This window comes from Gorilla gorilla, chromosome 12 (genome assembly GCF_029281585.2).
Source record: "Gorilla gorilla gorilla isolate KB3781 chromosome 12, NHGRI_mGorGor1-v2.1_pri, whole genome shotgun sequence".
In the NCBI taxonomy this organism is placed as follows: domain Eukaryota; kingdom Metazoa; phylum Chordata; class Mammalia; order Primates; family Hominidae; genus Gorilla; species Gorilla gorilla.
This window is the reverse complement of record NC_073236.2, coordinates 129224737-129246617: the sequence shown is the minus strand read 5'-3', so window position 1 is coordinate 129246617 and position 21881 is coordinate 129224737. Positions and strand designations below refer to the sequence as shown.

General features: G+C 42.1%; 1 protein-coding gene across 1 annotated transcript in view; it reads right to left on the bottom strand.

Annotated features, from left to right (window-relative positions):
- The window catches only part of NOL10 (nucleolar protein 10), a 117199-nt gene extending 96500 nt beyond the window's left edge, over positions 1–20699 (bottom strand). Inside the window, exons 1-6 of the mRNA XM_031008168.3 lie at positions 19896–20699; positions 14663–14708; positions 12063–12161; positions 5928–6005; positions 3650–3687; positions 1686–1822 (exon numbers count right to left, since the gene is read on the bottom strand). Coding sequence (XP_030864028.1) covers positions 1686–1822; positions 3650–3687; positions 5928–6005; positions 12063–12161; positions 14663–14708; positions 19896–19961 — 464 coding nt within the window. The 5' untranslated portion in view covers positions 19962–20699. The remainder of the gene's footprint in view (positions 1–1685; positions 1823–3649; positions 3688–5927; positions 6006–12062; positions 12162–14662; positions 14709–19895) is intronic.
- Positions 20700–21881: the final 1182 nt, after the last annotated feature.

The following is a 21881-nucleotide window of genomic DNA, read 5'->3' as shown; positions in this document are numbered from 1 at the left end:
AACCTGGGAGGTGGAGGTTACAGTGAGTGGAGATTGCACCACTGCACTCCAGCCTGGCGACAGAGCGAGACTCCATCTCAAATAATAATAATAATATAGGCCAGGTACAGTAGCTCACACCTGTAATCCCAACATTTTGTGAGGCCAAAGCAAGAGGATCATTTGAGCCCAGGAATTCAAGACCAGCCTGGGAAACATAGTGAGACCCCATCTTTATAAAAAACTAATAATAAAACCAAAAAGGTACTTAGAATAAAAAGTTTTGAAATACTGTGCAACAGGGCTAAGAAACTGACTTTATCAACTAGAGTATACATGTCTATCTCCAAATTTAGCACCATACTAACAGAAGCTAAAGATATAACTCCTAAATGAGTCACATGTAGGAATTACACCTTCACTTTCAGCAACTTAAAAGCAAAGATCATGTCTTATTCTTCTTTAAAGAAATTAGTCCTTCAAATACTGCTGTATTTTCAGGGGAAAAAAAAGGGATATTTCTATTGAAATTGTACTAAATTTTTGCCTACAATTTATCTCGTTAAATATTGTAAATAAATTGCTAATACTAATAACCAAAAAGATACACTAATTGCTTTGTTAAAAACAAAACAAAACAAAACAGGGCCGGATCAGGTGGATCACCTGAGGTCAGGAGTTCGAGACCAGCCTGGCCAACAAGGTGAAACATCGCCTCTACTAAAAATACAAAAATTAGCTGGGCATGGTGGCGGGTGCTCATAGTCTCAGCTACTCGGGAGGCTGGGGCTGGAGAATCACTTGAACCTGGGAGGCAGAGGTTGCAGTGAGCCAAGATCGTACCACTGCACTCCAGTCTGGGTGACAGAGTGAGACTCCCTCTCAGAAAAACAAAATGAAACAAAACAAAACAAAAAAAAACAGAAAAAACAAAACAAAAAGACATGGGTAGGTAGTGGTGTTCTAAAGTTATGACATCTGTCCTAATTAGTTTCTTAAATACATTTACTACTTAATGGTTTTGAAACAACTGTTTTTTAAATTTTTGAAAACTTGCTAATAAACTTTTGTTCAGAATTTAGTAGACTGTTTAATGTAGGGCATCAACTACATAATGAAAGATGCTTTAAATGCTTTTGTCATTTCATGCAAATCAAATTAAATCAAACTATCAAATTACCAAAAATAATAAGAATAAAACCCTCTCCCAATTTTTTTAAACTAGAGTCCATAACCACATATGACCTATTAATCACAAAGTGATCAGATAGAAACTGATTACTGACACGAAGCAAACTTAAGGTAGAGACAAAAGTCTAGAAGATAAACAGATAAATAAAACAATACTATGTCTCATAAATTGTGGCAACCGGGCTAAACTGAAAAGGCTCACACACTTCCCATCAGTATTTCCCAATGAGGCAGATAACTATCACAGATATTTTTAACATTAGAAAATATTGTATTAAGCAAAACAACAGTTGTTAAAACAGTATATGGTACTTATAAGTAAACCAATATGTAGAAAATAGAATTTTTTGCCTATCCTGTGTTTTCTACTTTTTTTTTTTTTTTTTTTACAAGAGCCACGTATCACTTTTTTACTAAAGCAAGTTATCTAAACAGAGAAAATGTACACGAAATTTAGGAACAGAAGTTGGTTGTTTTAGGAGGTGAAAAGGAGAAAAAGGGACTGGATCCAATACCTTGCACCAACAAAGTACAAGTCACAGGATGGATAGTGGTAAGAGAAATCTCTCCCAAACTTTGGTATTCTGGTTTTGTAGTAAAAACCTGATTGCGAATGAAATTCAATGTATCTATCATTATGTAAGAAGACAATCTGAAAATAAAACAAAAAAATTAGTTTGCTTAGGTTTCTAGTTAGGTGTTTACCTGATTATCGCTAAAAAACTGGCAAACCAAGGAAAACCCTTACCTCTCTCTCACTTTCTGTATCTAAACACACATGTCCATGCACACACACTCCACTGGGATTAAGAATGAAAACGCTCCATCGGCTCCTTAATGCCTTCCTGTATCCTGATAGCTTTTCTGCAAACCTTACATACTAATTAAAGACTTGAAACAAACGCCCTTCATTTACATGGCACCAGCATGTCATAACATAGAGCACTCTCATGGTACCCTCAATGATCAGTTCCCTCTTTCACTTGGGAACACATTTAAATAATCCTGGCCGGGCATGGTGGCTCACACCTGTAATCCCAGCACTTTGGGAGGACGAGGCGGGTGGGTCACCTGAGGTAGGGAGCTTGAGACCAGCCTGACCAACATGGAGAAACCCCGTCTCTACTAAAAACACAAAATTAGCTGGGTATGGTGGCGCATGCCTGTAATCCCAGCTACTCAGGAGGCTGAGGCAGGAAAATCGCTTGAACCCGGGAGCCGGAGGATGCAGTGAGCCGAGATTGTGCCGTTGAACTCCTGCCTGGGCAACAAGAGTGAAACTCTTGTCTCAAAAAATAAAAAACAAAAAATAATAATAATCCCACCATTATCACACAAGTTATGATAAACTCCTTGTATACATTTGACTTTAGTGTACTAAAGGGGTATCTTAAACATCAACAGATGGTATTTAAAGGCAAATTTGTCAGTATTTAGAGAAAATACATTCTAAAATGGCATGTTCCAAAACGTATGATAAATGATACCATAGACAAAAGGATAAGCTGTACCCCATAGTTTCCAAAACTGAAAATATAAAGCCATGTCAGCTAAGAAAATTCAATTTTCTTTCACGATGCCATTTGACATCACTAAAAATGTTTCATTTTAAATTCAAGAGTTTACTGACAATTTTATAACTGTTGAAAGTGACTATAAGAGTTGAAAGATGGGTCGGGGGCAGTTGCTCACACCTGTAATCCCAACACTTTGGGAGGCCAAGTCAGGTGGATCACTTGAGGTCAAGAGTTTGAGACCAGCCTGGCCAACCTGGTAAAACCATATCTCTACTAAAAACACAAAAATTAGCCAGGCGTGGAAGCGCATGCCTGTAGTTCCAGCTACTCAGGAGGCAGAGGCAGGAGAATCACTTGAACTCGGGAGGCTGATGCTGCAATGAGCTGAAATTACGCCACTGCCCCTCCGGCCTGGGTGACAGAGCAAGGTCCTGTCTCCAAAAAAAAGAATTGAAAGATGGACTAATGGCACCAAAAAAGAGAAAAAAATCTACTTAGCTATATTTTGAACTGTTTCAGAATATACCACAACCATCTGCAAAGTTAAAAAAAATTAAACATACAACCCTGCTAGTTTACATTTCACAAATAAATAAGAAAATGAAAGCAACCTGGCAAATAAATCTAGGTTAAACATAATAATCAGAATCACAAATCTAGAATATAGGATGATATAAAAGATGACTGCTACCAATTCTTAAAAATACAAATAAGGTTTCATATACGATATGAAAAATTACCTTTGATATTAGATTGGCCAAAGGCTATCTGTATCACTGTATTAATATTAATAAAAAATGATGGGTTACATTTTACTACACAGCCATTTTTGTTTAACAATAGAACTACACAGCCATTTTAGTTTAACAATAAAAATATCATAAAACTGCTTATCATTAAAATAAATTCCACTCACTCATTTCTTGGGTCTAGTCAGTACAAACCAACGCTATAAAACATACCTTTGAGTAGTCATCAGACAAAATTTCAAAGGTGACAACTGAAAAACAAGAAATAGGAAAAATACAATTATCAATCAATATTCTTAGTAACAACGCAAACCTGATGCAAAGATTCTAATTCAACACAGAAATTATACACATACCAGTTTTTTTCTGCCTCTACGTGAAACAAGAAAATTGTCATAGTACATTGTCACAAAACACCAACAAAAACTAACTTAAAAGCCTCACAATTTCTCAATACACATCAACTAGATTTCTTGTAGAACTGAATGCAAATTCACAAAATATAATGACTTCTAAATTCTGACACTCTGAGATGTTGAAAACTAAATAATTTTAAAGACTTTCAAATATACATTAAAGAACAAAAAAATTGTTGCTTAACAAAAAAGTCATTTTTTACCCATTCATAGTCTACCTGATAAACAAAAAGAGCGAAAAATAGCCATTATTAGTGGCACACAGAGTTTCTACTGTTTTCAATAAACAAAGATATAGTAAGACCCTATCACTATGGGAAAGAAAAAAAAAAAAAAAACAGAAAAAAAATTAGCCAGACATGGTGGTGCATGCCTGTGATCCCAGCTATTTGGGAGGCGGAGGTAGGAGGATCTCTGGAGCCTGGGTAGTTGAGGCTGCAGTGAGCTGTGATCATAACACTGCACTCCAGCCTGGGTGACAGAAAAAGATCCTGTTTCTAAAAAGTAAAAATAAAAAAAAAACAACAAAGGGTGAAACAAGTTGGGAGACTATGCATATAATTCCACAGACCACATATCCCATTAACTCCTTTCCCCTCAATCCCAAATTCTAGGCCAACTGATAAAAGCACTTGAACTTTCCCATTTTAACTTGACTTCAGTGCCATTCAAAATTCTAAGAATGACCCCCAGTAACCTTTACCCTCGTATAACCCCCTTCCCTTGAGAGTGTGGGTAGAAACTGTGAATTGATAAGACATTGCTCCCATGATTACATTACATCCTATGGCAAAGAGGAGATTTATAATCATATGAGCCCTTTAAAAGCAGAGTTTCAGCTGGGCGCAGTGGCTCATGCCTGTAATCCCAGCACTTTGGGAGGCCGAGGCGGGTGGATCACGAGGTCAGGAGTTTGAGACCAGCCTGACCAACATGGTGAAACCCATCTCTACTAAAAATACCAAAATTAGCTGGGCGTGGTAAAGTGCGCCTGTAATCCCAGCCACTTAGGAGGCTGAGGCAGGAGAATCACTTCAATCTGGGAGGTGGAGTTTACAGTGAGCCAAGATTGTGCCTCTGCACTTCAGCCTGGGCGACAGAGCAAGACTCCGTCTCAAAAAAATAAATAAGTAAATAAATAAAAGCAGAGTTTCTCTGGCTGGCAGCAGAAGAAAAAGTCAGAGAGATCCAAAACACAAGGGGCTGGGTGCAGTGGCTCATGCCTGGAATCCCAGTACTGTGGGAGACCAAAGCAAAAGGACGGCTGAGGCCAGGAGCTTGAGACCAGCCTGGGCAACATGGCTAGACTCCATCTCTACAAAAAATTATAAAATTAGTGGGGCATGGTGGTTCACATCTGTAGTTCTAGCTACTTGGGAGGCTAAGGTAGGAGGATCACTTGAGCCCAGGAGTTCAAGGCTACAGTAAACTATGATCATGCCACAGCACTCCAGCCTGGGCAACAAGATCCTATCTCTTTAAAAAAGTAATAAATAAATAAATAAAAGAAAGAAAAGAAATACAGGGAGGATCTGATGAGCTGTTGCTGGCTTGAAGGTGGAGGTGAGCGTGTGATGAGAAATGCATGCAGCCTCTAGAAGCCTAGAGTGGCCCCCAGCTGACAGCCAGAAGGAAATGGGAACCCAAATCCTATAAACCACAACAAACTGAATTCTGACAACAACCTGAGTGTATTTGGAAGCAAATTCTTTTTTATTTTTTATTATTTTGGGGGTTTGGGGGGGGGTGCATTCTCTGAAAACAAGAAAAGTTGCCAGTCAATTCTAAAAGAACTACAAACTAACACGTGGAAGCATATTCTTGCCCAGCACCTCCAAGTCAGAGCTCCACCTGGTCAACACCCTGACCTCCTCTCTGAGCACAGAACCTGCACAGACTTAAGATCTACACAACTGTGAGCTACTAAATGGATGTTTTAAGCCATCAGGATTGTAGTACAGTAATTTGTTATACAGCAATAAAAAACTAATTACAAACCGTTCTCATTTTAAAACCAGAAAAGCAGACAACATAAAAAGCCATTTTCATGAATTCAAATTTAGCTTTTTACTCACCTTCTGAATCTAAACACCTTTCAAACTTCAAGGATAATTGATAGGTGTCATAACATCGAACCCGAGGTTTATATGTTCCTACAAAAAATTAATGTGATGTAAAACCTAAAGACATACTTTCATAGTCAAAACATCCAGATACATTGAGTGTACTTCTTGTTCAGAGACAGGCAGGATTAATTGTAACCAAATCAAAAGAAAGGAATGTAAAAGCAGCCCCTCTCAAACACCCCAAGGAAAAACTGAGCAAAAGCTAAACAAGCAAGTCATAGAAAACCAAACAAAATAACTAAGAAACCTTACAAGTAATCTAACAAAATACATGCAAACAATGAAACAGTTTTGTCCACCAGAATGGCAAAGATTAAAAAACGGTTAATATCTGTGTTGGCGAAAGTATAAAATATTCCCCTATACTGTTGTTGATTAGTATACAATTGATACAACTTCTTTGAAGGACAATCCCTAAAACACACGATGTTTCCATACTTTCAATCTATATTTCAACTTACACAAATTGAACTCACAGAAATATATCCACAAGCCTGCCAAAGATATTAAGAATGTTCACTGCAGCATTATTTATAAATGGTCAGCAACTGAAAGCAATAAAATATCCACTGACAGGAAAATAGTTGAATAAACGACAATAAATCCACGCAAGGGAATATTACATAGCCCATAAAGTGGATGAGGCAGACCTCAGTAGTAACCACTGACATGGAAAGCTGCCAAAACGTACTATAAAGTAAAAGTACAGGGAGAGCACAGGTGAGTGCTGGAGAATGATCCATATAATACGATCCCAATTTTGTACAATGAAATGGTAACTTTGGCACTTTGTCTTTTTTTTTTTTTTTTTTTTTCTGAGACAGTCTCATTCTGTCGTTTAGACTGGGGTGCAATGGCGTGATCTCGGCTCACTGCAACCTCCGCCTCCCAGGTTCAAGCTATTCTCCTGCCTCAGCCCCCTGAGTAGCTGGGATTACAGGTGCAGACCATGATGCCCAGCTAATTTTTGTATTTTTAGTAGAGACAGGGTTTCACCATGTTGGTCAGGCTGGTCTCGAACTCCTGACCTCAGGTGATCCACCCACCCTGGCCTCCCAAAGTGCTGGGATTACAGACATGAGCCATCGAGGCCGGCCTCTATTTTTTTTTTTCTTTGAAATGGGGTCTTGCTCTGTCGCCCAGGCTGGAGTGCAGAGGAGTAATCTCGGCTCACTGCAACCTCTGCTGCCGGGATTCAAGTAATTCTCCTGCCTCAGCCTCCCAAGTAGCTGGGATTACAGGTGCCTGCCACCACATCTGGCTAATTTTTGTATTTTTAGTAGAGATGGGGTTTCACCATGTTGGCCAGGCTGGTCTTGAACTCCTGAGTTCAGGTGATCTGCCTGTCTCCGCCTGCCTAAGTGCTGGGATTACAGGAGTGAGCCACCGTGCCTGGCCTAACTTTGGCACTTTGTAAGGCAAAAGTTGGAGGAACTAACTTCACAATGATAGTCTATCTCCGTGAAGTGCAATTTCGGAGACTTTCATATTTTATGTTATGTATTTCCAACAAAGACATCTTAAAAATAAAAGAATGAGGTAGTCCTTTGTTTTCTGGCATAGATCAAAACCCAAGATTTTGTTTTAAAAAAAAAAAGGTTATTTTGTGGGGTTTTCTTTGGTGTTTTTTTTTTTTTCCTTTTTTGAAATGGGGTCTCACTCTGTCAACCAGGCTGGAGCACAGAGGTGCAATCACAGCTCAATGCAACCTCAACCGCCCTGGGCTCCAGTGATCCTCCCACCTCAGCTTCCCAAGTAGTGGGGACCAAGAGGCGCCTGCCATCACGACTGTGTAATTTTTGTATTTTTTGTAAAGATGGGGTTTCACCACGTTGCCCAGGCTGGTCTCAAACTCCTGGGCTCAAGTGATCCACCCACCTCAGCCTCCCAAAGTGCTGGAATTACAGGTGTGGGCCACCGCACCCAGCTTAAAAAAGAGAAGTTTAAAACCAGTAAATATGAGCCCACTGTCGTATGGCAATAATTTTAATACATTTGTGTGTGTGTGTGTGTGTGTGTGTGTGTGTGTATATATATACACATATATATGCGTGTGTATATATATACACACACATATATATGCGTGTGTATATATGTGTGTGTGTATATATATCCATATAGACAGATACATATATATACACACACAATTTTATGTGCACACACACACACACATAATTTGAAAGGCTACACATAAAACTTTTAATATAGCCAGGACCTTTATTCCACTGTCGTTTGTTTTTGGGGCTTTAATTTTTTTTAGAGACAGGGTCTCGCTGTTGCCCAGGTTGGAGCACAGTGGTGCAATCATAGCTCACTGTAACCTCAAACTGCTAGGCTCAGGCAATCCTCCTGCCTCTGCCTCGTGAGTAGCTGACACTACAGGTGCACACCACCACTTTCAGCTAATTTTTTTTTATTTTTTGTAGGGACAGGATCTTGCTGTGTTGCTCAAGCTGGTCTTGAACTCCTGGCCTCAATTAATCCTCCTGCCTCAGCCTCCCAAAGTGCAGGGATTATAGGCATGAGCTACTGTGTACCCTGCTGTTTTTTATTGCTATGTTGTTTAAAAGGCTTACAAGTATTACTTTGGCCACTAGCAGAAAAAAAGTGGTAAAAAAAATATAAACATTAATATAAGTAGATCCTCTATTTCTTATCTTTCATCCCCAAGTAACAGAAAAAATTAACACAACCACTAAGGATAGGTTTGAATCTGGCATGATCATAAATCCAATGCTTCCAAAAGGAATCAAGAGGCCAGTCACTTAAGTAACAAATCAATACTTTGCACATCCCCTGGGTTCATTCCCTTAGATAACCTATTTCCCCAACCAGAATGAAAGGTCTTCAGGGCCAATCTTATTCAACTTGTTTTTAGCCACAAGGCCTAGAACACCAAAGGGAATCTGAGAAAGAAGTAGGGATAGGTACCGAGATTGAAAGAAAAACCTCTACCAAATTAAATGGAGAAGCAAGTGACACTCCAACTCCATTTCCCCTACCAATACCAGAAAAAGACCTCTAGGAAAGTCAAACCAGGACTCTGGACTCTACAATTGTGCTGTCCAATATGGCAGCCACTAGCAATGTGAGGCTAAGTTAAAATTAATTAAAATCAAATTAAATTTAAGATTCCAGCTGGGTGCCGTGGCTCATGCTTATAATCCCAGCACTTTGAGAGACAGGCGGACTACTGCTTGAGTCCAGGAGTTTGAGACCAATGTGGGCAAAATACTGAGACCCCATCTCCATTTAAAAAATATTTTTTTTGGCCGGGTGCGGTGGCTTACATCTGTAATCCCAGCACTTTGGGAAGCTGAGGTGGGCGGATCACCTGAGGTTGGGAGTTCAAGACCAGCCTGACCAACATGAAGAAACCCCATCTCTACTAAAAATACAAAATTAGCCGGGCGTGGTGGTGCATGCCTGTAATCCCAGCTACTCAGGAGGCTATGGCAGGAGAATCACTTGAACCCAGGAGGCAGAGGTTGCGGTAAGCCAAGATGGCACCACTGCATTCCAACCTGGGCAACAAGAGTGAAACTCTGCCTCAAAAAAAAAAAAAAAAAAAAAAAAAAAATTTCATCAGCAAGGCATAGTGGCGAGCACCTGTATTTCTAGCCACTCAGGAAGCTGAGGAAGGAGGATGGCTTGAGCCCATAAGTTCAAGGTTACAATGAGTGAAACCCTGTCTCAAAAAAAATAAAAATAAAAAAATTCAGTTCCTCAGTCTCACTACCATGTTTCACATTCTTTCTTCCTTTCTTTCCTTTTTCTTTCCTCTCTCTTTCCTCTCTCTCTCTCTCTCTTTCTTTCTTTCTTTGAGACAGAGTCTCGCTCTGTTGCCCAGGGTGGAGCGCAGTGGTGCGATCCTGGCTTACTGCAACCTCCGCCACCTGGGTTCAAGCGATTCTCACGCCTCAGCCTCCAAGTAGCTGGAATTACAGGTCCACGCCACCATGCCCAGCTAATTTATTTTTTATAGGGACAGGATTTCACCATGTTGGGCAGGCTGGTCTCGAACTCCTGGCCTCATGCAATCTGCCTGCCTCAGCCTCCCAAAGTGCTGGGACTACAGGTGTGAGCCACCCCGCCCAGCCCACATATTATTTATTAAATATTTTTAAGATAAAATAAAACCAAGCCATTCTGAATAAGAAGGAAAGCCATTAGGCCAGGCGCAGTGGCTCACACCTATAATCTCAGCACTTTGGAAGGGCGAGTTGGGCGGATCACTTGAGGCAAGGAGTTCGAGACCAGCCTGGCCAACATGGTGAAACCCTGTCTCTACTAAAAAAATACAGACATTAGCCGGGTGTGGTGGCGAGCACCTGTAGTCCCAGCTACTCAGGAGACTGACACAGAAGAATCGCTTGAACCCGGGAGGCGGAGGTTGCAGTCAGCCAAAATCATGCCACTGCACTCCAGACTGGGTGACAGAGTGAGACTCTGTTAAAAAAGGAGAAGAAGGAGAAGAAGGAGAAGAAGGAGAAGAGGGAGAAGAGGGAGAGGGAGAGGGAGGAGAAGGAGGAGAAGAACCATTAATTTTGCATGGGAATAGAGGACGATTTCATAAAAGAAAGTGTCATTTAACAAATCTATATCCTAGCTTTCTTAAGTACTAGATCTGTGAGCCTAGACAAGTCACTTAATATCTCTGGATCTATAAAATGAAGAAAATTTGAATTTCTTCTAGTCTTCAGTAAGGGTGTCCATGTATCTTAGATTTCCTCAATTCTTTTTACCAGTTTCTGAACATAAAACTGAAGGCTAAGAGATGTAGATAGTGTTAGTTAGTACTGAGATAATCATTAACACAAAGCAAAAGAGACTGGCCTGTGTATGTATAAAAGGTATTACCAAAAAGAAAGCGGTTGGAAAAGGAATACTGCTATCAGCAAAAAATGTTTAGACAATATACAGGACTTACGTGCCAAAATCACAACCAATAAAGGTTGGGTGATACTGTTCAACACTCCAACACACTAAAAGTTCTCTACATTTCATGATTTTTTGATAATGATAAATACTGTTAATGTAAAATCTTTGAGATATTTTTAAAAATTAGTACATTATACACAAAATCATGTTATAAGTGACCTTTCCTAAAACTCTCATTCATTGTTAGTAGGAGTGCAAATGATATGATCACTTCGGGGAACGACTTAGAAGTTTCCCAGAACACTAAACATACACCTACCTAGGATTCAAAAATTCCACTCCTAGGTATTCACCAAAGACATGAAAGCTTATACCCACAAAACAGACTTCTATACGATTGTTCATAGTGCTTTATTAGTAACAGCCAAAAACTGAATGAAAACAGCCTAGCTGTTCATCACATGGAGAATGGGTAAATAAACCGTGGCTTAGTCATAGAATGAAATATCTTTTGGTAATAAAAAAAAGAAGCTACTGACACATATAACAACATGTATGAACCTCAAATACAAAATCCTACATGAAATAAGTCTCAAAGAGAAAGAATATACAGTGTATGACTACATTTATATTAAGTTCTGAAACAGGCTAAACTTGTCTATACTGAAAAAAAATCAGCAATGGTTGTCTCTGCATGGGTGGGAGAAATTTTCTGCAGGAAAAAAATGTTCTGTATCTTGATAGAGCTTTGAGTTACACAAGCGTGTGCATTTGTCAAAACTAACCAAATGGTAAACTTAGGATCTGTGCATTTCACCAATATAAATTTTTTTACCTTGAAAAAAGCCATAAGTAAATACTGATAAATATTGAACTCCAGCTAATGATATACTTGCTGAAGTGTTTCGGGGTGAAGTATACTGGTATCTTCAACTTACACTGAAATGCATCAAAGAAACAAGATGGACTGATACATGAACAAAGAGACAGATGCATGGGATAAATCAAATACTGCAGAGTAAACTATTTATTGCAGAATTTAGGTAGTAGTTAAATGGGTGTTTACTATACAATTTTTTCAATATTTCTGTGTGTTTGAAATTTTTTATAATAAAATATTAGGGTTAAAAAAAAAAAGACCTTTCCCATTGCAGCATTTCCTGGTACAAAATGCATGAAAATCATAACCAAAAAGATGCTTACCAGTTGCTAAAATGTACTGTCCATCTTTTGACACCTTAATAGTGGTACACACAGTAGGCATTTCAAAGTCCTGAATAAGTTCAATTCTCCTACGGACATCTAAAAAGAGAGAAAAAAACAACTAGTTTAACTAACATGTGCTTATTCTCTATCATAAGAAGACAAATGGGTACCAAGCAGTCACCACAACTATAAACAGGTGAAATTCATCCCAAATGCTTCCTGGCCTTGGGAAAGGTCACCAGCACAGCCCAACCATTAAACAGCAGAGGTTTTTTCCTTAGCTCATACATTGTTTTTCTAAGCTAAGTATTTCATTTTTACTTTTCAAGAATAAAAAAAGTAGCATCATTAATTGAAAAAAATTTTTCCACAACAGTGTATCAAACATCCAGTGTTATAGGAGGAAGAGCATAAACATTAAATCACTTTTTTTTTTTTTTTTTTTTGAGACAGGGTCTCACTCTGTCACCCAGACTGGAGTGCAGTGGCACAAAATCATGGCTCACTGCAGCCTCAACCTCCCCGGCTGAAGCGATCCTCACACCTCAGCCCCCCAAATAGCTAGGACTACAGGCGCATGCCACTGCACCCAGGTATTTTTGTATTTTTTGTAGAGATGGGGTTTCGCCACGTTGCCCAGGCTGGTCTTGAACTTCTAGGGCCAAGCAATCCTCACACTTCAGCCTCCCAAACTTCTGGGATTGCAGGAGTGAGCCACCGCACCGGGCCCCTAAACCACTATTACTACTCAATCATGGCAAAGACAAAAATCTAACTTTTTTTTCTCCTAAGTAACAGGTTTAAGCCCCCAAACTCTCCAAACTCTTTTTTTTTGAGACAAGTCTCACCTGTTGTCCAAGCTGGAGTGCAGTGGCACGATCTTGGCTCACTGCAACCTCCACCTCCCAGGTTCAAGCAATTCTCCTGCCTCAGCTTCCTGAGTAGCTGGGGCTACAGGCACACGCCACCATGCCTGACTAATTTTTGTATTTTTAGTAGAGACGGGGTTTCACTACGTTGGCCAGGCTGGTCTTGAACTCCTGACATGATGATCTGCCCGCCTGGGCCTCCCAAAGTGCTGGGATTACAGGCATAAGCCACTGTGCCTGACCCAACCTCTTAAGTTTATATAAGAAACTGCTACGAAGCTGACTTATACCTCTTTTGGCACCAATTATCTGCAGACAAGAGGAAACCCCTTTGATACCTCAGGTTTTTAAAGAGTAAGTTAAACAAAATATATGGGAAAATAAATTTTATTTCGTATGTGACAAGCTATAATGAAGAAAATATAATGAAAACTTGTGCACCAAAATTATTTAAGTTAGAAATTTTTCTTACAATTTCTTGCTGCCGTAAATTTAAAAGAACCAACATCTTCTGCAATCATCTTTAATTGTTCAGATTCATAAACCCTACATGTAAAATTCCTTTCTTCAAAAAATGCTCATTGTCTCTGTATCTCAAACACTGATAAATGGATTTAATTTACATGATAAGATTTTGATACACAAGAGAGCAAAGCAATTAGGGACCTGTTAGGAGAGACAGTCCTCCTTGGACCTGCATGCTTACTGGGTATGGCGAGATTACAAGACCCCAGCCACTCTTACCTGAGCCATTTCTCAGGGTTGTTTACACTGCTGAGAACCTTGATAGACAGGTAACCTGTCCCTTCTGGACAAAACACAGGTTTGCTTACTGCTTGCCAGAAAAGCAGTGGACTTCCCAAGCTGTGTTGCTCGGCCACAACACAAATCCACTGTGTGCCAAGCATCCACCTGGACTGCGCTAAGTGTCCCCAGGAGACCCAAGAGGGGAACTGGCACAAATATGCTGATGTTCATGCTATCTACTGTGCTGTGAGTAATAACATCTGCATTTCTAGCCCAGGAGTCTTGCGTCTACTATTGTTATCCATGAAACGGTAACAGGCTAACTTACTAGTTAATAAGGTAAAATCAAATCCCATACCCACCAGGAACATACCAACCACAACAAAAAGTTTCTTAAGAAGGAGAAAGGCGGCCGGATGCGGTGGCTCACACCTGTAATGCCAGCACTTTGGGAGGCCAAGGCAGGTGGATCACCTGAGGTCGCAAGTTCGAGACCAGCCTGACCAACATGGAGAAACCCCATCTCTACTAAAAATACAAAAAAAATTAGCCGGGCATGGTGGCTTGTAATCCCAGCTACTCAGGAGGCTGAGGCAGGAGAACTGCTTGAATCCAGGAGGTGGAGGCTGCAGTGAGCCGAGGTCACACCATTGCACTCCAGCCTGGGCAATAAGAGTGAAACTCCGTCTCAAAAAAAAAAAAAAAAGGAGAAGAGCTGGGTGCAGTGGCTCATGCCTGTAATCCCAAAACTTTGGGAGGCCAAGGTGGGAGGTCTGCTCAAGCCCAGGAGTTAGAGACCAGTCTGGGCAACACAGCGAGACCCCATGTCAAAGGAAAAAAAAGGAAAGGGACAAGAGCATTCATTTTCCACTACATGTTACTGCATTCTTATAAATCCTCACTTATATATAACAGCAAATGAGTAAAAGCATTAGAACACGGATCACTAACGCAGCTGAAGTGGGAAAAAACAATACTCACCTACATCTTTCTTCTGTAGCGCTCTCTTCTTCCTATCAGAAAGCCACTTAAAGAAAATGAAGAGAGTTTATTTTAAAACAAATTTAGCTAAATTGTTTTTTGGCTTGCAAAATCAATACATGCTTATATTTAAAAATTCAAACTTCATAGGAATATATAACATAGGAAGCAAAAAATATTCTCTAATCCTAACTCTACTCGTAACGTATTAAATATCTCCTGGATTTTTTTTCTTGTGTATACTTACATACATTAGATAATTTCTTTTATTTTTACTTTTTTAGAGACAGGGTCTCATGCTTGCCCAGTCTATAGTACAACGATGCGATGTGACTGTAGCTCACCGAAGGCTCAAACTCCTGGGCTCAAACAATCCTCTCACCTTTGCCTTCCGAAATGCTAGGTCTACTGACATGGGCCACCAGGCCAGGCCAGATAAGAAATTTTTTGAACTACAATCTTTTACACAGAGAAAAACTAACCCATCTAAGCAATCTAAAGGAAAGCAGAAAGCCTCAAATATTATGGGTTATAACTAAATATACGGAACAATTTAATCTATTTAAGTGAGAATTTAAAAAGTAAAACATTTATAGGAGAATGTTTCTTATAGAAATATATTTTTTACAAAGAATAAAACCAGATAAATAACTAACCAAATAGCTGATACTTGGCCAGGCATGGTGGCTCACGCCTATAATCCCAGCATGTTGGGAGGCCGATTGAGACCAGCCTGGCCAACATGGTGAAACCCCGTCTCTACCAAAATACAAAAAATCAGCCAGGTGTGGTGGTGGGCACCTGTAATCCCAGCTACTCGGGAGGCTGAGGAAGGGGAATCACTTGAACCCGGGAGGCGGAGGTTGCAGGGAGCTGAGATCTTGCCACTACACTCCGGCCTGGTGACTGAGAGAGACTCCGTTCCCCACCCCCCCCAAAAAAAGAAAAAAACAGGCTTAACCACTGGAAAACTAACGAAAATAAATTTAACAGCATTAAAAATACAACAAAAGCTGATTAACTCCAGAATGGGAGACTGTAGGTCAAACTGTGTGAATAAAAATCGTAGCCCCAAGTCAAAAGTGTGATGGGGCTGAAAATGAAAATTAACTTTATTCATCAATACATTAAACAAATATTTATTTAGTACTACTAAATGCCAGTAATTAGGTATAGCAGTAGTAAATAAAACAGGAGGAAAAAAAAAGCCCTCTTGGCCAAGTGCAGTGGTTCATATCTATAATCCCAGCACTGAGGCAAGGGGATCACTTGAGCCCAGGAGTTCGAGACCAGCCTGGCAATAAAGTGGGATCACTGTCTCTACAAAAAAAAAAAAAAAAGAAGCTGGGCATGTTGGTACACACCTGTAGTCCCAGCTACTCAGTAGGCTGAGGTGCAAGAATCGTTGAGCCCAGGGAAGTCAAGGCTGAGGTGAGCCATGATTGTGCCACTGCACTCCAGCCTGGGCAACAGAGTAAACCCGTTTCAAAAAAAAAAAAAAAAAAATTAAAAATCTAAAAACCCCTCCTTTCATGAAGCTTTCTTTCAAGTGAGGGAACACCAACAAATAAGGAAGTAAAAGAATTAGAATGTCAGATGGTTATGTATGCCATGGAAAAAATAAAGCAAGAAAAGGAGACGAAGTGTTGGTGGAGAATTATAATTTTAAATAAGGTTAAGGTCCTCTTGAGCAACGACCTGAAAGGCATGAGGAGGCAAAGCCTGGAGAACATCCGGGAAAAAAGCAGGCAGGCAGGACCTGCGCCAAGGTCCTACGGCAGGAGTGTGCCTGGTCTCGGGCAGTGAGGAGACTTGTGAGGCCAGTGTAAGGTGGAGAACAGTGACCGCTGAGCTCAGAGAGGAGGGCAGGAAGGCACAACATCAAGTAGGACCTTAAAAGTCACTCAAAGGACTCTGCTTTTCACCCCCAAGAGAGCAGGAGCCACTGGACAGTTCTGAGTAGAGGATCACCCTGGCAGCTTACTGGTAACAGACTGTGGAATAAAGGGGTAGAGGGTGGAAACTGAGAAACTGCTTAGAAGTCAACTGCAATAACTGCAATTGCATAGTCAGGGGTGACAGTGTCTTGAATCAGTGACAGTAATGGAGGTGACTGGATTCTGGATCTATACTGAAGATAGAACCAACAGCATTTTCTAGTGGATTGTATGAGAGCAAAGAAACAACAACAAAAAGCCTCCAGTGTTTTTGGCATCAACAGCTGGTGGGATGGAGTTGCCACTGACTGAGGGAGGGAAGACCACTAGGTTGGAGGAGGGGGAAATGTGGGGGGAAAGCTGGTGTTCTACTTTGGACAAGTTAAGTTTGAGATGCCTATCAGACATCCAAGCGGGGATGTCAAAAAACAGCTGGATACAAAAGTCCAGTTCAGAGTAGAGGTAAGGGCTAGAAACATCAATGTGATAGTTATCGATATGCAGATGTGCTTAAAGCCAGGAGACTGCATCGGATCACGAGGGGAGTAAATGTAGAGGCTTCTCTACATTAATAAAAACGTAAAGCCCAGAAGGAGAGAAGCAATATTTGCACAGATCAGACAACAACTGGGGTTCCACGTGTAGTTTAGGCACCACACCTCAAAGAAATAACCAGAAAATATTAACCAGGACAAGCAGGGGTTTCCAAATCCACTCAGCTCAAGCTACCCTCCCCACCACTCCACTGGAGCTCCTTGCCAAGGTCAAGGGCGCTCTGCATCATGCCAAAGTCGATGGTCGCTTTTCTGCCTTCATCTTACTGAAGCTCTCAGTAGCAGCTGACACAGGTGACCACCACCTCCTCCTTGAAACACTTACTTCTACAAAACTACACATTTCCCAGTCTCCCCTTCCATCAGTGCCTACTACTCTTTCTTCTTTGCTGGGTTCCCCTCCTCTTCTTGGATGACAAACGCTAAGACTGCCTCAGGGCCTCAGCCTAGTTATCTTCTCTGTTCTTTCTCTCACAATTTGATCTCACCTAGTCCCAAACAACGACAGTAACTTCACCTGCAATCTCCATCCTAGTATCCATGCAACTGCTAACTACTCAACATCTCCATTTGGTATGTATTAGAACTTCAATGTTCACTATTGAAAATAAAAACCTTGGGCCGGGTGCAGTGGCTCACGCCTGTAATCCCAGCACTTTGGGAGGCCTAGGTGGGTGGATCACAAGGTCAGATCGAGACCATACCGGCCAACATAGTGAAACTCCGTCTCTATTAAAATACAAAAATTAGCTGGCGTGGTGGCGTGTGCCTGTAGTCCCAGCTACTGGGGAGGCTGAGGCAGGAGAACCGCTTGAACCCGAGAGGTTGCAGTGAGCCAATATCAGGCCATTGCACGCGACCTCAAAAAAAAAAAATCTTGATTCTTTTTGCTCACTACATTCCTCCTCTCCACCTTTCAATGTGTTCCTTCTTGATTCTTCTCCATGTCAGTTAGCAGCACCACCGTGCACCCACTTGTTCAGACTCAAAACTGAAGAGTTCTCTGATTCCTTCCTTTTTGTCACCTCAACTTCCCTCTACCAACAGTCCAATCCATTAGCAAGTTCCATTAGCCCTATCTACAAAATATGTCCTGAATCTCACTGTGTCTTAGCATCTTCTTTGTTACCAGGCAAGCCCAAGCCACCAAAGTCACTCACCTGGACTACCTAATTCATCCCGACTTGAACCCTCCCCAGCTAGACATTTGTCGCACAGCAGCCCACACAACAGTGACTTCCAGCAGCACTAAGGACAAAACTTGAACTTCCTACCTTTCCTACCAGGCCTACCTCTCCAGCCTCATCCACCCTGCTCTCGCCCCCTCACTCAGCATACTGCAATCACACCTGTGCCTCTTCCGTCCTCCTACATGTCCAGTGCATTCCCATGTGGGGACTTTTGCACTTTCTGTTCTCAGCACTGAAAACTCTTCCCCACATCTTCACACGACTGGCTCCTCTTCATCATTCAAGTTTCTGCTCATATGTCACCTCTTGTAGAGAGGCCTTCCCCGAAGGTTTTATCGAAAACACTTTCTCTCAATATTTTATCCAAAACAGCTCTCTTCTAATCATTCATCACGAAAAGTACTTTTTGACTACCTTAAATTGCCTTATTTGCTCACTTGTTTATTTCCCTTTTCCCCAACAGGGAACCTTACCTGAAATGTCCACCATATATCCCAATACTTAAAACAGAGTTGCTTGCACATAGTAACTTCTCAATACATGCGGAGAATGAATGAACAAAATGAGAAAGCTCGTGGGGTGTGAAGAACAACTGGAAGACAGGGAATTATTTAAACCAGAATTTTAGGAAGAAAGGAAAAACCTAAGCACTGGCTCCAAATTTTTGTAGAAGCAGACGCATGGAAGGAGAGCTACATTTATTCTGTTTTCCAAGGGCAAGACTCAGGCCAACAGTGGCATGCTATAAGGTGACATATTTGAAAACCACTTTCTAAAAAGTGCAGAGTCTCAAAATGGAAATGAGCTTCCACAAAAGGTAGTGCTCAGTGGTAGTGCTTGGACAGAGGCTGGATCATCACGTATAAGAAACAAAAGACAAGTTTCAGAGCCTAAGTGTGTCATGCTGGACAAGTCACCCTTCCCCTTGCTGGATCTCAGCTGCATATTAAACGCATTATTAAATCTCAGCTGCATTATTAAACACGAGAAGATTGGAAGAGAATTACCGACTTGTCCAAGCCCTCTCCAACTTTAAGACTAGGAATCAGGTTAAGTTCAACAAGTCTCGAAAATACTGTCCTCTACACCATAAATTCTGCAGATGCGAAGTCTGTATCTCCCTTGTTCACTGTTGTATCCCTAAGACCTGGCAAATGATAGGGACTCCACAAACAGCTGATGGCCATATGGGGGAGAGATGTGTCAACCAATCTGCCACGTTTTCCTCCTCAGTGTACGGCAGGGACTGTGAACACCCAAAGAAGCCCAAATGGATGCGTTCTCTGGAACAGAGAACTTTACAAAAGTTCCAGCAAAGCTCACTGACCCTGATTATCCCTTGGTCCAGTTTCTGGCGCGGTGACGGCAGTGTCCTTGTCTCCCAATGCCGACACCTCCCCCGGAAATTGTCAGCCGCCTCTGGGCCTCCCCGAGTCGGGGGGTGACCAGCGTCCAGCTAAAACAGAGGCTAGGGCCGAGGAGAGGGGCGGCTGCCCCACGAGGAGGACGACCCCCAAGAGCTCGAGAGTGAGGGGGCCGGGAAGTGACTCACCTCAGGAAGGGACTTGCCGCAGCTGAGGCTGTAAATCTTCACCTCATTGAGGCTGGAGACCTGCATGGCGCCGCACAACACTGTTCAAGTCCCGGGTCCTTTCCCACCAGCGTGCTCGAGCACCGTAATCCCGGGACCTCCGAGCCCCTGCTCCGCGGCGTGCGGCCGCTGGCGCCGACTGATGACGCACTTCCTGGAGCCGGAACACGCGGGCAAGTTCCCGGAAGAGGAAAGGTGGGCTGAATCGGGGAAGAGCGGCGGCCGGGAGAAAAACTAGTGAGGCTCTGACAACCTGGCGCGGCTGTCGGCGACGCTGCTACGGGCAAGACTAGACACAAGCCGGGCGCGATGGCTCACGCCTGTAATCCCAGCACTTTGGGAGGCTGAGGCGGGCGGATCACCTGAGGTCGAGAGTTCGAGACCAGCCTGACCAATATGGTGAAACCCCGTCTCTACTAAAAATACAAAAAAATTAGCCTTGCGTGGTGGCCGGCACCTGTAGTCCCAGCTACACGGGAGGCTGAGGCAGAAGAATTGCTTGAACCTGGGAGGCGGAGGTTGCAGTGAGCTGAGATCGCGCCGCTGCACTCCAGCCTGGGAGACAGAGCGAGACTCCCTCTCAAAAAAAAAAAAAAAAAAAAACGCTAGACACAGCTCTCCCTACTGTTAGCATCCCGAGCGGCAGGAGGAGGCTTTCGAGTCTCTGCCCAGGGCGAGATGTCATCCTCCCGGGCGGGGGCGAGGCAGTTCAGCGAGTGAACCCAGCGAATGAAGGCGACCAGGGTGCGAATTCCGAGTGGAAGTGTATTCTTTTCTCTCCTCCAATGTTTCTGCGATGTTACGTTAGAAGTATTGTAGGCCGGGTGCGGTGGCTCACGCCTGTAATCCTAACACTTTGGGAGGCCGAGGCGGGCGGATCACCTGAGGTCAGGAGTTCAAGACCAGCCTAGCCAAGATGGTGAAACCCCGTCTCTACTAAAAATACAAAAATGAGGCGGGCCTGGTGGCGCGCGCCTGTAATCTCAGCTACTCTGAAGGCTGAGGTGGGGGAATCGCTTGAACCCGGGAGGCAGAGGTTGCCGTCAGCTGAGATCGTGCCACTGCACTCCAGCCTGGGCAACAGAGTGAGACTCCGTCTCAAAAAAAAAAAAAAGACTGTGGCGTCATCTTCAACCCACTCCTATCTCTGGCCCTCACTTTCAGTATCTAAACCTGGATATTTCTAATTATGAAATATTTCCTTAAAGTAATCTGTTTTCATTCCTCCTGCTGAAACTCAAATATTTAACTATTTTTGGATTATAACTTTCCCAAGTGATCTTCTTACTTCCTTTGATTTAATGAACAAATTATTTTATGCCTTACTTTCTAAAACCCAAATATTATTGTTTTCCTCTCCTACCCAGAACATTTTGGAAACTCTCAAATACCAACACCACATTGCATCAGAATTAGGTTGAGAGTTCTTCGTGGACCCTATATCATTTGTCCTTATATTCCCTATCTACCCCATCCACCCCTACCCAGAGTACCAGAACAGTGCCTGGCCTCTATTAGGCATTGCTACATATTTACATTTAGCCATGTACGTAGGGATATATTCCTAAACTCTGTCCTCAAATTTAAGATCCTCCACAAATTTTTAATTTTCTGCACTGGTTACAGTTAAGAAAAACTGTAAACATCCTTGGGAAAGCTGGCATAATAGAATGGTTAGATCACAGACTCTGGCTTGGCTTGGTGGTGCAGGCCTATTGTCCTAGCTACTAGTGAGGCTGAAGCAGGAGAATCACTTGAGCCCAGGAGTTCTTGGCTGTAGCACGCAACGAGCGTTGGGTGTCCTCAGTTTGGCATCAATATGGTGACCCCACAAGAGCCAGGGACCACCATGTTACCTAAGGAGGTGTGAAGCGGCTCAGGTCAGAAATGGAGCAAGTCAAAACTCCCATGCTCACCAGTAATGGGATCATGCCTGTGACTAACACT